Raw genomic sequence first — 13,785 nt, forward strand, 5'->3', positions numbered from 1 at the left:
ATGAAGGAGTTTGCAAGGTGTTTCCCTCAGGCCTTTGTCAACTTCCTCCTGGGACACTGGGGAGCATTGACAAAAGAATTATTTTCTCCTGTTCTTCTGTGTCCCCTGGTTCTGCAGTCCCGTGCCAAGCATTCTCTATTCCCACTCTGAAACCTGTCACAATCTTTGGTAACTGATCTGCGTCCAGGAGGTGGTAAGTAGCACCAGTTTCAGAGTAGCAGCTGTGTTAGTCTGTATCTGCAAAAAGAAAAGGAGTACTTGTGGCACCTTAGAGACTAACAAATTCATTTCAGCATGAGCTTTCCTGCTCATGCTGAAATGAATTTGTTAGTCTCTAAGGTGCCACAAGTACTCCTGTTCTTTTTGTAAGTAGCACCGTGACATACAGAGAGGTAGGGTGCCTGGCCTGAGACTCGTATCCGCCCTTCTGGATTACATCATTTCCTGCTTGTTGCGTTTCACTGGGATAGTAGAGGAGAGGGAGGGGCTGCTGGGTTAGTAAATGTGCTTCCTTCCCAGGAGCGAGAGAGACGTTCATATACAAGTCCTTGCTGCAAACATATTTGAAATACTACATAGTATCAGCTGAGCCTTCTTCTCCTCCGTAGGGACCAGTCCAGCCCTACGTGAAGACTTCAGGAAGCATGGGAGTCACCTGGTAGGACTTTCTATGTTGCGTGGTTAAAAAGCATGCCCGTGGTTGGGTTTTTATTTACTTGCAATGAATGTGACTGCATGATGTTTGTAGACTGGTGTCTGCCAGGAGCAGCTCTGTTACAGCAGGTTAGGTTCCATCAATGGGGTGGGGTGTAGGGGGAGCTCCTTGCACCGAGCCCTGAAAGGTTACTTCCTTAGGAGGTGCTCTGTTGCAGGACGATCTCACGGCTGCCTATTCAGACTACATTGATTCTTGCTGGGAGTGTACCGTGGCAGCTTCTTCAGCCTGTGCTCCTCGTTGGTGTTTGAGCTGCTGGGGCTGTCTTACTGTTCGAGCCAGCAGCACGCTGCTGCACCACCCGCTTGGTTATCGTCACGTGAGTCCCGGTGGGGATAGTGGGAGAAGGCACCCAGCAGAGAAGAATATGGGTGAGGCAGGATCCTTGTTTAGGAGGACTTGGAACATAAGAGCGGCCATGCTGGATCAAACCAATAGTCCGTCTAGCCCAGTATTCTGTCTTCTGACAGTGGCCAATGCCAGGTGCCCCAGAGGGAATGAACAGAACAGGTAATCAGCAAGTGATCCAGCCTGTGTTGCCCATTCCCAGCTTCTGGCAAGCCGAGGCTGGGGACACTTCAGAGCATGGTTTTGCATCCCTGCCCATCCTGGTTAGTAGCCATTGATGGACTTATGCAGTATCAATTTATCTAGTTCTTTTTTGAAACTTGGCCTTTACAACATCCTCTGGCGAAGAGTTCCACAGACTGACTGTGTGTGGTGTGAAGAGATGCTGCTGCTCAGGGAATGCAAAGAGGAGCTGGCTGGGTTATGTTCAGTCAGGGATCTAGTTGGGCTTGTAATCGTAGAATCATAGAAGATTAGGGTTGGAAGGGACCTCAGGAGGTCATCTAGTCCATTCCCTGCTCAAAGCAGGACCAACACCAACTAAATCATTCCAGCCAGGATTTTGTGAAGCCTGACCATGAAAACTTCTAAGGATGGAGATTCCACCACCTCCCTTGGTAACCAATTCCAGTGCTTCACCACCCTCCTAGTGAAATAGTTTTTCCCAATATCCAACCTAGACCTCCCCCACTGCAACTTGAGACCATTACTCCTTGTTCGGTCATCTGCCACCACTGAGAACAGCTGAGCTCCATCCTCTTTGGAACCCCGCTTCAGGTAACTGAAAGCTGCTATCAAATCCCTCCTTACTCTCCTCTTCTGCAAACTAAACAAGTCCAGTTCCCCCAGCCCCCTAATCATTTTTGTTGCCCTCTGCTAGACTTTCTCCAATTTGTCCATACCCTTTCTGTAGTGGGGGGCCCAAAACTGGATGCAGTACCTCAGATGTGGCCTTGCCAGTGCCGAACAGAGGGGAATAATCACTTCCCTCAATCTGCTGGCAGTGCTCCTACTAACGCAGCCCAATATGCCGTTAGCCTTCTTGGCAAAAAGGGCACACTGCTGATTTATATCCAGCTTCTCGTCCACTGTAATCCTCAGGTCCTTTTCTGCAGAACTGCTGGTTAGCTAGTCGGTCCTCAGTCTGTAGCAGTGCATGGGATTCTTCTGTCCTCAGTGCAGGACTCTGCACTTGTCCTTGTTGAACCTCATCAGATTTCTTTTGGCTCAGTCCTCCAATTTGTCTAGGTCACTCTGGACCCTATCCCTACCCTCCAGTATATCTACCTCTCCCCGCAGCTTAGTGTCATCTGCAAACTTGCTGGAGGTGCAGTCCATCCCATTAGCCAGATCATTAATAAATGTTGATCAAAACTGGCCCCAGGGCACGACCCCTGGGGCACTCTGCTTGATACCATCTGCCAACTAGACATTGAGCCATTGATCACTACCCGTTGAGCCCGACAATCTAGCCAGCTTTCTATCCACCTTATAGTCCATTCATCCAATCCATACTTTTTTAACTTGCTGGCAAGAATACTGTGGGAGACCATATCAGAAGCTTTGCTGAAGTCAAGATATATCACGTATACTGCTTTCCACAGAGCCAGGTATCTCATCATAGAAGGCAATCAGGTTGGTCGGGCATGACTTGCCCTTGGTGAATCCATGTTGACTGTTCCTGATCATCTTCCTCTCTTCCAAGTGCTTCAAAATGGATTCCTTGCAGACCCACTCCATGATTTTTACAGTGACTGAGGTGAGGTTGATCGGTTTGTAGTTCCCCAGGTTCTCCTTCTTCCCTTTTTTAAATATGGGCACTATATTTGCCTTTTTCCAGTTGTCTGGGACCTCCCCCAATCTCCACAAGTTTTCAAAGATAATGGCCAGTGGCCCTGCAATTACATCAGCCAACTCTCTCAGCACCCTCAGATGCATTAGATCTGGACCCATGGACTTGTGCGTGTCCAGCTTTTCTAAATAGTCCTTAACCTGTTCTTTCACCACAGAGGGCTGCTCACCTCCTCCCCATACTGTGTGGCCCAGTGCAGCAGTCTAGGAGCTAACCTTGTTTGTGAGGACAAAGGCATAAAAAAGGCGTTGAGTACATTAGCTTTTTCCACATCATCTGTCACTAGGTTGCCTTCCCCATTCATTAAGGTCCCACACTTTCCCTGACCTTTTTCTTGTGCTAACCTACCTGTAGAAACCCTTCTGTTACTCTTCACATCCTTTGCTAGCTGCAACTCCAGTTGTGTTTTGGCCTTCCTGATTACACGGCTGCATGCTCAAGCAATACTTTTATACTCCTCCCTAGTCATCTGTCCAAGTTTCCACTTCTTGTTAGCTTCCTTTTTGTGTTTAAGCTCACCGAAAATTTCACTTCCATATTTGCTATTGTTTCTGCATATCGGGATGGTTTGTTCCTGCGCCCTCAATAAGGCTTGTTTAAAATACAGCCAGCTTTACTGGACTCCTTTCCCTCTCATATTAGCCTCCCAGGGGATCCTGCCCATCAGTTCCCTAAGGCAGTCAAAGTCTGCTTTTCTGAAGTCTAGGGTCTGTATTTTGCTACTCTCCTTTCTTCCTTTTTGTGAGGATCCTGAACTCAACCATCTCATGGTCATTGCTTCCCAGGTTGCCACCCACTTCTACTTGCTCCACCAATTCTTCCCTGTTTGTAAGCAGCAGGTCAGGAGGAGAACGGCCCCCTGGTTGGTTCCTCCAGTACTTGCACCAAGAAGTTGTCCCCAACACTCGCCAAAAACTTCCTGGATTGTCTGTGCACTGCTGTATTGTTCTCCCAGCAGATGTCAGGATTATTGAAGTCCCCCATTAGAACCAGGGCCTGTGTTCTGGAAACTTCAGTTAACTGTCCAAAGAAAGCCTCGTCTACCTCATCCTCCTAGTCCGGTGGTCTATAGCACACACCCATCCAGGGCTGGCTCCAGGCACTAGCCCAGCAAGCAAGTGCATGGGCTGGCGAACAGAGAGGGGTGGCACCTCCGGCTCTTCGGCGGCGGGTCCCTCACTCCTTCTGGGAGCGAAGGACCAGCCACCAAATTGCTGCCGAAGACTGAACTGGCAGTGGGAGTGCCGCAGATCACAGTTGTAGCTTTTTTTTTTTCTTTTTGTTGCTTGGGGCAGCAAAAATCCTAGAGCCAACCCTGCGCCCATCACGACATCACCCTTTTTGCTCTCGCTTCTAAACTTAACCCAAAGTCTCTCCACAGGCTTTTCTCCAGTTTCATACTGGAGCTCTGAGCAATCATACTGCTCTCTTACATACAGTGCAACTCCTCCACCTTTCCTCCCCTGCCTGTCCTTCGAGAACAGTTTATACCCATCCATGACAGTCATGTGAGCTACCCCACCAAGTCTCTGTTATTCCAATCACATCATAATTCCTTGATTGTGCCAGGACTTCCGATTCTTCCTGCTTGTTTCCCAGGCTTCTTGCGTTCGTGTACAGGCACCTAAGATAACTAGCTGACTGCCCTGCTTTCTCAGTATGAATCAGGAGCCCACCCTCCGTTGCATCTTCCTCCTTGTGTTTCCTCCCGGTATCCCACTTATCTCAGGGCTTAGATCATCACTGTCCCTCGGCAAACCTAGTTTAAAGCCCTCCTCACTAGGTGAGCAAGTCTGCCTGTGAAGATACTCTTCCCTCTCTTCAGTAGGCTTCAACAAGCTATGTCAATATTGCAGCTGGTAATGTAACATAATGGGAAAATATTGCAATGGGCATTAAGGGCAGGGAGGTCATGTATTTAAAAACAGAAGATCAAGGCTTTATACTGCTCAAGAGGGAAATAGGGAGAGCTCTAAGGATATCAAGAACACGTTTGACCACAGGCTATCTGGAGCTACCAGTGTAACAGAGCAAAAACCTTGTGTAAAACCTTCTGGGTGATGCTTATTTTATACTTATAGGGTGACAAGGAAAATTTATCTCTACAGTGTCTCATCTGTCCTGGCACTTTGCCAGCACCCATTGCAGTGGTACTTAGTATGGTGCCAATGCCTGTTATGTTTGCTCTGCCTGCCTTAGGGTTTTCTTAAACCCCTGTCACAGCTGGGTTGGGATGGCTGAGTGGTCTAACAGGCCACATTCAAAGCTTTGTCTTGTCCTCTCCTGGGTGTTCCAGCCTCCCTGTAGAGCTGTGGGTTCAAATCCTGCTCCTGACCCCTCTCTTCAATGCAGGGGTGGGCAAACTATGGCCTGTTGGCTGGATCTGGCCTGCCAGCCATTTTAACCTGGCCCTTGAGCTCTCGGTGGGGAGTGGGATCTGGGGCTTGCCCCACTCCAGCAAGGTCAGGAGCCCCTCCACGCAGCTCCTGGAAGCAGCGGCATGGCCTGCCTCCAGCTTCTACGTGTAGGAGCTGCCACAGGGCCCAGCTTCGCATGCTGCCTCTGCCCTAAGCGCCGCCCTTGCAGCTCCCTTTGGCCGGGAACTGCAACCAATGGGAACTGCAGGGGCGGTTTCTGGGGATGGGGCTGCTTGCAGAGCTGTCTGGCTGCACCTCCATGTAGGAGCCGGAGAAGGGACATGCCACTGCTTCTGGGACCTGCTTGAGGTAAGCGTCGCCCAGAACCTGCACCCCTGAGCCAACCCCCCTGCACCCCATCCCCCTGCCCCAGCCCTGATCCCCCTCCTGCCCTCCGAACCCCTTGATCCCAGCCCAGAGCACCTTCCTACACCCCAAACTCCTCATCCCCAGTCCCACCGTAGAGTCTGCGCCCCCAACCAGAGTCCTCAGCCCCTCCCACACCCCAACCCCCATTTTGTGAGCATTCATGGCCTGACGTACAATTTCTATTCCCAGATGTGGCCCTTTGGCCAAAGAGTTCACCCACCCCAGCTTTAATGGCAGGATGTCTTAGCTCAATGCTATAGCTCAAAAAGAAGCATATGGGTTTGATAGAAAAATTACGGGGTGAGGTTCTCTGCCCTGTGTTAGTCAAGAGGTCAGACAAGACTATCACAATGCTCTCTTCTGGCCTTTAAGTGAATGAGTCAAGTATGCAAGTGCCCTACAGATCAGATGCCAACATACATGATAGTTTTCTAATCTCTATTCTAGACTTTATAAGTACATTGACTGGCTGAAATTGATTCTGACTTGGTTATCATATCTCTATGTATGCGATTACTGAATCTTTTCTGTTGCTTCTTTGTCTTCTATGATAGTGTGTCTCAGATGCCCGTGGCAGAGGGGAAGAGCGTCCAGCAAACAGTTGAAATCCTAACAAGGAAATTGGAGCTGCTGGGAGCAGAGAAACAAGGAACATTTTGTGTAGACTGTGAGACCTACCACACCGCTGCCTCCACCATGGGCAACCAAGGTCTGCATTTCACTTCCTTTCATGGAGTGATCAAAGCGCCCTGTGGTGATCATTAAGGTTGATTGCTGGGGTTGGTAGAACTCAACTTGAGTAAAGTTCAGGGAAGTAACTGCTCTCTCATTTTCTGACAAGGACATCTAATGCCAGCTCCTGAGGTTGAGTCTCAATCCCACTAATGCTTCCTCCCCCCGCCACCGCCCCTTCTTTTCTCCAATTATTCAGAGTGTCACTACTGCAATAACTTGGCGGTAACTGTAGGGAAGAAGAGTAAAATAGGGACCAGATGCATGGATTCTGTCCTCAGAATCCATGCATTCTATTCTCCCAATGTTTAAAATGTACGTTAAAATACTGACCTACCTCACATGGGGTTGAGTGGCTTGACTGCTGATAATAAAACGGTTGGTGATCTTTGGATGAAAGATGTTGCATCGATAAAGATTATGATTCACTCCCCAAAAGCTTCCTTAACACCGAGTTAAGACTGACCTGCGATGCCTTGTACCTTAAACTGCTGAAAACCAGAAAGTACAGAGTTAACGATACTCGCCAGTCCTGCAACCTTCATATTGCCCTCTTTGAGTGACTCCCCAAACCTGCTGTTACAGACAGTAATAATCTAGCCTTCCACTTGTCATTCTGCAAGGGTACAAGGAAATGCTGGTCAACCTTAACTATTAACAAGGATTTTAGATAGAGAATTTCCCTTGTTCTTTGAGGAAGAGGTGGTACAGAGGGACAGTTTTCCTAGGGAGACCATAGAATGGTGTCGTGACTCTTTTTAAGTGGGGCTGTATCTCAGGACACCCTTTTTAATCAACTTCAAATTTAGACTCCTAGCCCCTACCCTGGTTCCTCACGATACACGGCACTTTTTCAAGACAATCTGAGTGAGCATGTGGACTACAGAGTGCTTAAAAAAAAAAGTAACTCAAGCAACTAGTCTCACCTTCAACTGTCATGGCATTACAGCAGGGGTCAGCAACCTTTCAGAAGTGGTGTGCCGAGTCTTCATTTATTCACTCTGATTTCAGGTTTCGTGTGCCAGTAATACATTCTAACATTTGTAGAAGGTCTCTTTCTATAAGTCTATCATATATAAACAAACTATTATTGTATGTAAAGTAAATAAGGTTTTTCAAATGTTTAACATGCTTCATTTAAAATTAAATTAAAATGCAGAGCCCCCCAGACTGGTAGCCAGGACCCAGGCCATGTGAGTGCCACTGAAAATCAGCTTGCGTGACGCCTTCGGCACTCATGCCATAGGTTGCCTACCCCTGCGTTAAAGCTTCGCTATAAAAACAACAAAGAGTCCGGTTGCACCTTAAAGACTAACAGATTTATTTGGGCATAAGCTTTCGTGGGTAAAAAAATCTCACTTCTTCACTATAAGTGTCTCTAGAAGTCAGCAGTGAGCTTGTGCCTCCGTCGTTCTGTCTGGGAATGTGCATGGCTTCACTGTTGCCTGTGCAGAGTTCTCTGTGAACACTAGGCTCTCTGGCTCAAGGTATTTCTTGCAACTTTGCCCTGCTGTTGGATTTTGCTGATCACTTCCACGCTGTTTGCATGTAAGAAAAGTAACAGACATTTGATTTTTTTTGTGATGTCTGCAGAAATCTGCCAAAGGGCTAGTTCTTTATATAGGCAGCTGCACAGTATCATAGCTCTTCCTTCTAAAGCCCCATGCGAACCAGTTATAAAGCGTCCACTTTTCCTTGAATACCCAAAAGAACTTTCTGCTGATGGCGTGCCCCATTGGCTAATGAATCAACAGTGATCAAAAATATAGTTTGGGTTATTTTTCCTGTGTAACGTATTTAAAAAAGAACTTCCTTTCACAGCTAAGTAAAGGCTGTGTGATATGGTATTTTTTGTGTTAAGCTCTCATTAAGAGTCTAATTCTGGTTGTTGGACTTGGTGTGTGGGTGGCTGGGTGGTGCGGTGGCCTGTGATGTACAGGCGGTCAGACAGTGGTCCCTTCTAGCCTTAAACTGTATGGCTCTATAATAGCAACAGCTGTGAGTGTAAATGCTCATTTAGCGGCTCCCTAAATCGTCAAGATATTTTTTTTCCCAAATGCATGTGTTATGCAGAAAGCACGTTAGGCCCCAGTCAGCAATTGGCCATGCATGGACATACCCCTGCACTCAGATGGGCTTCAGTGAACTCAGCATGGGTGCACGGAGTCACATGCACAGAGTCACTGTGACTGTCTCACATCTGTGTCTCAGTTTCTGTGATGGTGCCTTGGTGGTAGTGATTTGCTGCTGCCTTGTGCTAGCGCAGAGTATGATACCATACCACGTAATCTCCCCACCCTCACCCCCACCCCCTCTGCTGCACTGGTGAATGAATGAGAATTAAGACTAGACTCCACCTATCCGCCTGTACACCTGCTCCAGGGATGGACAAGTACATTAAGCAGGTGCCCAGACCCAGGATCTGCATGGGCAAGGGGGAGGCTTCATTTCCTCTAACATCCCTTGCAGGGATGTACAATGCAAGTCACAATCTAGCCCTATGTTATTTATAATGCCTTTGAACCCCATTGGAAGCCCCTTTTGTGCATGAGGAATTACTGGTTGAGTTCACTAGGGCTGTTTGTATAACTGCTCTTTCGCAGTCTGGCCTGTAGATTGTTAAAGCAGAAAGAATATTAGAAATCCAATGTACTCATCCCTGTTCATGCTCTTTATTTACATTTTGCCCTTCTCTCATCTTGGGCAGTGTAAATCAAGGTCGCTTTTGTCTCTAGTCAGTTTCTGTCTCAGCACCACAGGTTTTGGGTTGTGTGTACTGCAGGAGCAGGGGTTATTGGTCTGAAAAATGTTTCCGCTGAGATTTAAAAAAAAAAAAAAATTCGTGTTCAGTTTTGTAGAAGGGTTGGAAGGATTCTTAGTTTTTCCCCAGTGCCTAAATTTTGAGTTGACGGTGCCCCTAAGGAGTAACGTTCCTGAGAATTCATCGTGGTGGGTCAGTGTTTGGATCCGTTCATATGGAATGTTAAAGGAAACCTGGCTCCAAATATTGAATTTGTTCAAGTTGGGCTCTCTTGTTACAAAGAGTGGAGGGCATCCAGTATGCGATCTCGTTATTAGACATTTAAGTATCATCAGTTCTGTAGACAGTTCCCACCTCTCTTCCCCAGTAAAATATCCCGTTTCCCAAGGTGACATAGGTATGTATCAGTGGGTGAATTGGTAAATGGAAACCCAGCAGTAAAGTTAGCAGTCAGTGGCTCTCTTGAGTAATCGGTGCAAAACATGTTTAGAAATTTGAGTTTTGGCCTTGTACATCTCAGTAGGCACCGGAAATACAGAGATCAGGATGTGTTCTGGAATGGCAAAAATGTTAATGTACCTGCCTGAGGGTTTTTTTTATGTTTTATTTTTAGATCATAAAACAAACCCAAACACCCTGCATCCAGAACCATATTAAACATTCATGAGGAATACAGAAATCCTGAAATAGTGTTTCTTTTGTCCGTGTCTTTGTTGATTCTAACAGATGTTTCTTCTTGAAAGTGCACAAGAAGGAAGAAGCATCATTTCTACAGTTAAAATACCATTGCTCTTGTTCCAGGGCAGGCTGGCAAGCTGATGTACGTGATGCATAACTCTGAATATCCACTCAGCTGTTTCGCTCTCTTTGAAAATGGCCCCTGCCTCATAGCAGATGCCAACTTTGACGTCCTGATGGTGAAACTGAAAGGCTTTTTCCAAAATGCCAAGGCAAACAAGATAGAGAGCCGGGGTACGCGGTACCAGTACTGTGACTTCTTGGTGAAGGTTGGCACTGTTACCATGGGGCCCAGTGCCCGGGGAATATCTGTGGAGGTAAGGCTGTTTGTTCCTTGAGGTGGCTAGTATCATTGACTTCAGTGAAACATAGAATCACAGAATCGTAGGATCAGAAGGACCTTGTGCTCCTTCTGTCTAACAATGAGAATATTGCGATTAGAGTCATGAGCATCAGTCCTAGTACACTAGCTGCCTAAATATGGTCAAGTACTTTGTAGGCATCATGACAGAGGTGAGCTTGAGGGACGATGCCCTGGCTTTGCCGACCTTAAAGGGGAAATCTTCCAGTGTGTATAAGATGACATGGGAAAAGGTGCAAAGGTGTTTGAGGGAAAAATAAGACTAATGGGTAACAACAACTGGCATCATTAGCAGAGCAGAGGCATATGTTGAAGGCTCAGTAGTGTGTATGAGAGGATAGGTGGGGCTGTGCTAAGCTAGGAAGCACCTCTGAAAGTGAAGATGAGTAGTTTTTGTTTTGGACGCAGTGGAAAAGGGGAGCCAGATTTTTGTCTCTTTCTAAACACTTTAAAATCCTGTTTTACAAATATTTGATCACATCATTGGACATCTTTAAACATGTGTTTCAACATTCCTAGTCAATAGAAACAAAGATCAAGTAATAACATTATTATATTTCAGTAGAATGAACACAGTTGCCATAATGATAGCAGCCTTTCTATTGATCTTAGGTTTAGCAGAAGCTTGCTTTATACCAGACTTGAGTTTGGGACCCAATCTGAGCTGCCTGTCTTGTACTTTGGAAAACTTGTTTAATTAAAAACATGTATGATCTTAATCCTGCTTATAAACACCCTCACCCCTGTCGAGTAAGGCAAGCTGGGTTTGGTGAATCCTGAGGTTCATCAGCATGCATAAGAGGATATAATTATCAGATCTCCATTTGCAGTTCATCATTCTTGTCAGCCTGCAGGGATGGTTTTGCTTTTTTTTTTTTTTTTTTTTTTTTTTTTTTTTTTTTTTAAATAAGCAAATGTAATGCCTGTGACAGTGAAGAAGTTGGTAGCAGGTTCTGAGCACATTTCCACAGCTACCTGTCTGATTCTTTTTTACACAAGCACACAATCTAACAATCCACCTCATTTCTGACACGTAACATCCTTGTTATTCCTGACCCAAGTCCCTCCTGGGCAAAGTGGCATTTGAACCAAGGTCTGCAGAGGTGAATGGCTAGTGCATTAACCTCTTGCTGTGCCATCTAGCTCTGGAGTATTTAGGTCACTTAATGATGGATCTGCAGCTTTCTGATAACCTTTTACTACCCTGGTCCCCATTGCTTTTGTAAGTAAAAATTCAGGTGAGTTCCTTGAATGTTTTCCAGGGTGCTGGCTCATTGTTTATCACATAAGTGAAGGAGGAAAAAAATTAAACATCTCCTTTTAGTTTGCATATATGAGAAGGATTGTATATCCCTTTGTCTCCAAAGGATTGACGCGTTCTGTATCAGGGTTCAAAGTTAATTGTCTCCTGTGTGGTTACCATCCCCTGCTCCGGGCTTCAGTGCTCCTGTTTCTGTTGCCAGGTGGAATACTGCCCATGTGTGGTAGCCAACGACTGCTGGAACCTGCTCATGGAGTTCATGCAAAGCTTCATGGGGAATCACACTCCTGGAATCCCATCCATGTTTGGCAACAAGCACGACAGCATCTACAGCCCAGGTGACACAATGGCTCAGTACATGGAACTGTTCAACAAGATCCGCAAACAGCAGCAGGTGCCTGTAGCTGGGATCAGATGAAGAAGACTCCAGAAGACTTTTCTTTTTTCTTTTTAAAGTGACAATGTCCTCTTTTTTCTGATTGTCCTCATGGATCAGGAATCCCAGCCCTTTGCTCAGTAATGTCCTAAAGATGTCTTCCCCCTAGAGAAAAACACCATTCATCTCCATATAGCAGGGGTAGAATCAGTTTTTCCTACCTCCAAGCTTGGTCTCAGATATAGAGTGTGTTTCATCCCTTATTCAGTGGTTAGCCCATTGGCGCTGGTGTGTCTCAGTGCAACAGTAATGCTTGATTCTGGTGGTAAATGTTCTTCTGCAGAAGGATAAAAGTAGAAAATCCAGCTACATGCGCATACAGGCAGGGTTTTATTGTCTCTCATTTTCCGTAGCGGCAGGCTGATGAATGTGGGTTTTGGGGATATTCGTATGGAAACATTTTGGTACCACTTTAATAATAATTAAAAAAAGGCTTATTTTCATATAAGGATGTAGAGTCTTTTTATCCAGCAAGGGGGTGGGTGTGTGTGTGTGTGGGGGGGGGGGGGGCGGGTAACAAATTTCTTTAATTTTTCTCTAGTGCAGAAGTTATTTCTTAGCTATGATTTTGATTTTGTTGAGGGGCTTTACACCCTAAATGAAAAATAATTTCCTTTTGTGACCAAAAATCTCTCTCAATTCTTTGCTGTCCCCTTGTGGTTATGTTCTTAACTTGCCATCATCTTTGATCGCTGATGGGCGGATTAAAACCTTCTGGCTCTCCGACGATACAAATGGAGTCTGGTCTTCCTGAGGGATTCTTTTCATCTGTTGAAACAAAGTATCTGCCACCCTATCTCATGGTTAGAAAGGGAACTGATAAAACTGATGGAGGTCTCTTTGCTTTAAATCTCTACTCACCTGTGAAGTCCCATTGACTTCAGTAGGACTATTAAGGTGAGTAAGGGTTTGCAAGCGGCAGATTGTAGATTTCCTGCTGGGCTTGAATATCATACAGAAATGATTTACTTATTTGAATGGAAAGCTAGGGAAATTCCTTTCCTTTAAGCCATCTGTGCCCTTGGCTCTAAACACTGAGGAGCTGCCTGCCTGGGGAATGTAAATTTCCTCTCTCCTCTTTATATTTTTCTGTAGTTTGTGTTGTTTGCTAAATAGATAGCAGCCTGGCTGTTTACCTCGGTTCTGCAGCTGCAAGACTTTTGTGTCGCTTCCCCTGAAACGCCTTCCCTCCCAAGAAACTTCCCAAGTAAATAGCTGCTAGGCAAAGATCTTCTCCGCGTAATTTCAGAATTCTGCCGTCTTTCAAATGAGCAAAACTATCCTGGCCCTGCAGCCACTCCTCCTGCTGAACTCCCATTGAGGTCAGTGGGAGTTCCATGCCCAGAGGCTTTGCAGGGTTGTCAGTCCTTAACTCATGCCTTACGTCACACCAGTTTGAGCAAGTAACCTGAGGGACCAGTGCATGGCTTCTTTAAAAAAACGTGTTGCGCATCCCCAGCCCATAGATGGAACTTGCACTGCAGCCTTGTGTCTAAAAAGTAAACTGGGCAAAACAGAAGTCTTGGACCTAAATAAACCTGATCTTCCAGGCAGGCTGCAATCGGACAGGGTCTGGGGAAGAAGGTTGAAGATGTGTTTCTGGAGGATTGGAGAGAGACAAGCTGTTCTGTTGCTTTGATTTACTAGTTGACTGAGTTGATTGATTCATTATTTATATATGATGGTTTTGTTTTTGTTTGTTTCGTTTTCTTGCTGAAGGGGGGGCATCCTTTATGCCTGTAAGTGTAATTAATTGTTACAGCACCTAGAGCTTGTCGTATGGGCACTTTTAAAT

General features: G+C 46.0%; 1 protein-coding gene across 4 annotated transcripts; it reads left to right on the plus strand.

Moving 5' to 3' along the window:
* The first annotated feature begins 401 nt into the window (after positions 1–401).
* On the plus strand, positions 402–12,438 carry MED20 (mediator complex subunit 20). 4 transcript variants are annotated; one of them, XM_050955889.1, is made up of 5 exons: positions 402–658; positions 873–1,086; positions 6,256–6,410; positions 9,996–10,249; positions 11,757–12,438. In XM_050955889.1, the coding sequence occupies exons 3-5, from the start codon at positions 6,266–6,268 to the stop codon at positions 11,970–11,972; spliced, it is 615 nt and encodes a 204-aa protein (XP_050811846.1). In that variant the 5' UTR covers positions 402–658; positions 873–1,086; positions 6,256–6,265; the 3' UTR covers positions 11,973–12,438. The 4 variants fall into 4 exon arrangements, with proteins under 4 accessions (XP_050811846.1, XP_050811845.1, XP_050811844.1 ...); XM_050955888.1 differs by having other exon boundaries at positions 403–658; positions 873–1,034; XM_050955887.1 differs by lacking the exon at positions 873–1,086 and having other exon boundaries at positions 407–658.
* The last annotated feature ends 1,347 nt before the right edge of the window (positions 12,439–13,785 follow it).

This window comes from Gopherus flavomarginatus, chromosome 5 (assembly GCF_025201925.1).
Source record: "Gopherus flavomarginatus isolate rGopFla2 chromosome 5, rGopFla2.mat.asm, whole genome shotgun sequence".
NCBI lineage: Eukaryota > Metazoa > Chordata > Testudines > Testudinidae > Gopherus > Gopherus flavomarginatus.

Excerpts from the sequence above, each read along its gene's own strand:
- MED20 (XM_050955887.1), top strand. Across the intron at positions 6,411-9,995 it reads CTCCACCATGGGCAACCAAG|GGCAGGCTGGCAAGCTGATG; the intron begins GTCTGCATTTCA and ends CTCTTGTTCCAG. Across the intron at positions 10,250-11,756 it reads CCCGGGGAATATCTGTGGAG|GTGGAATACTGCCCATGTGT; the intron begins GTAAGGCTGTTT and ends TTCTGTTGCCAG.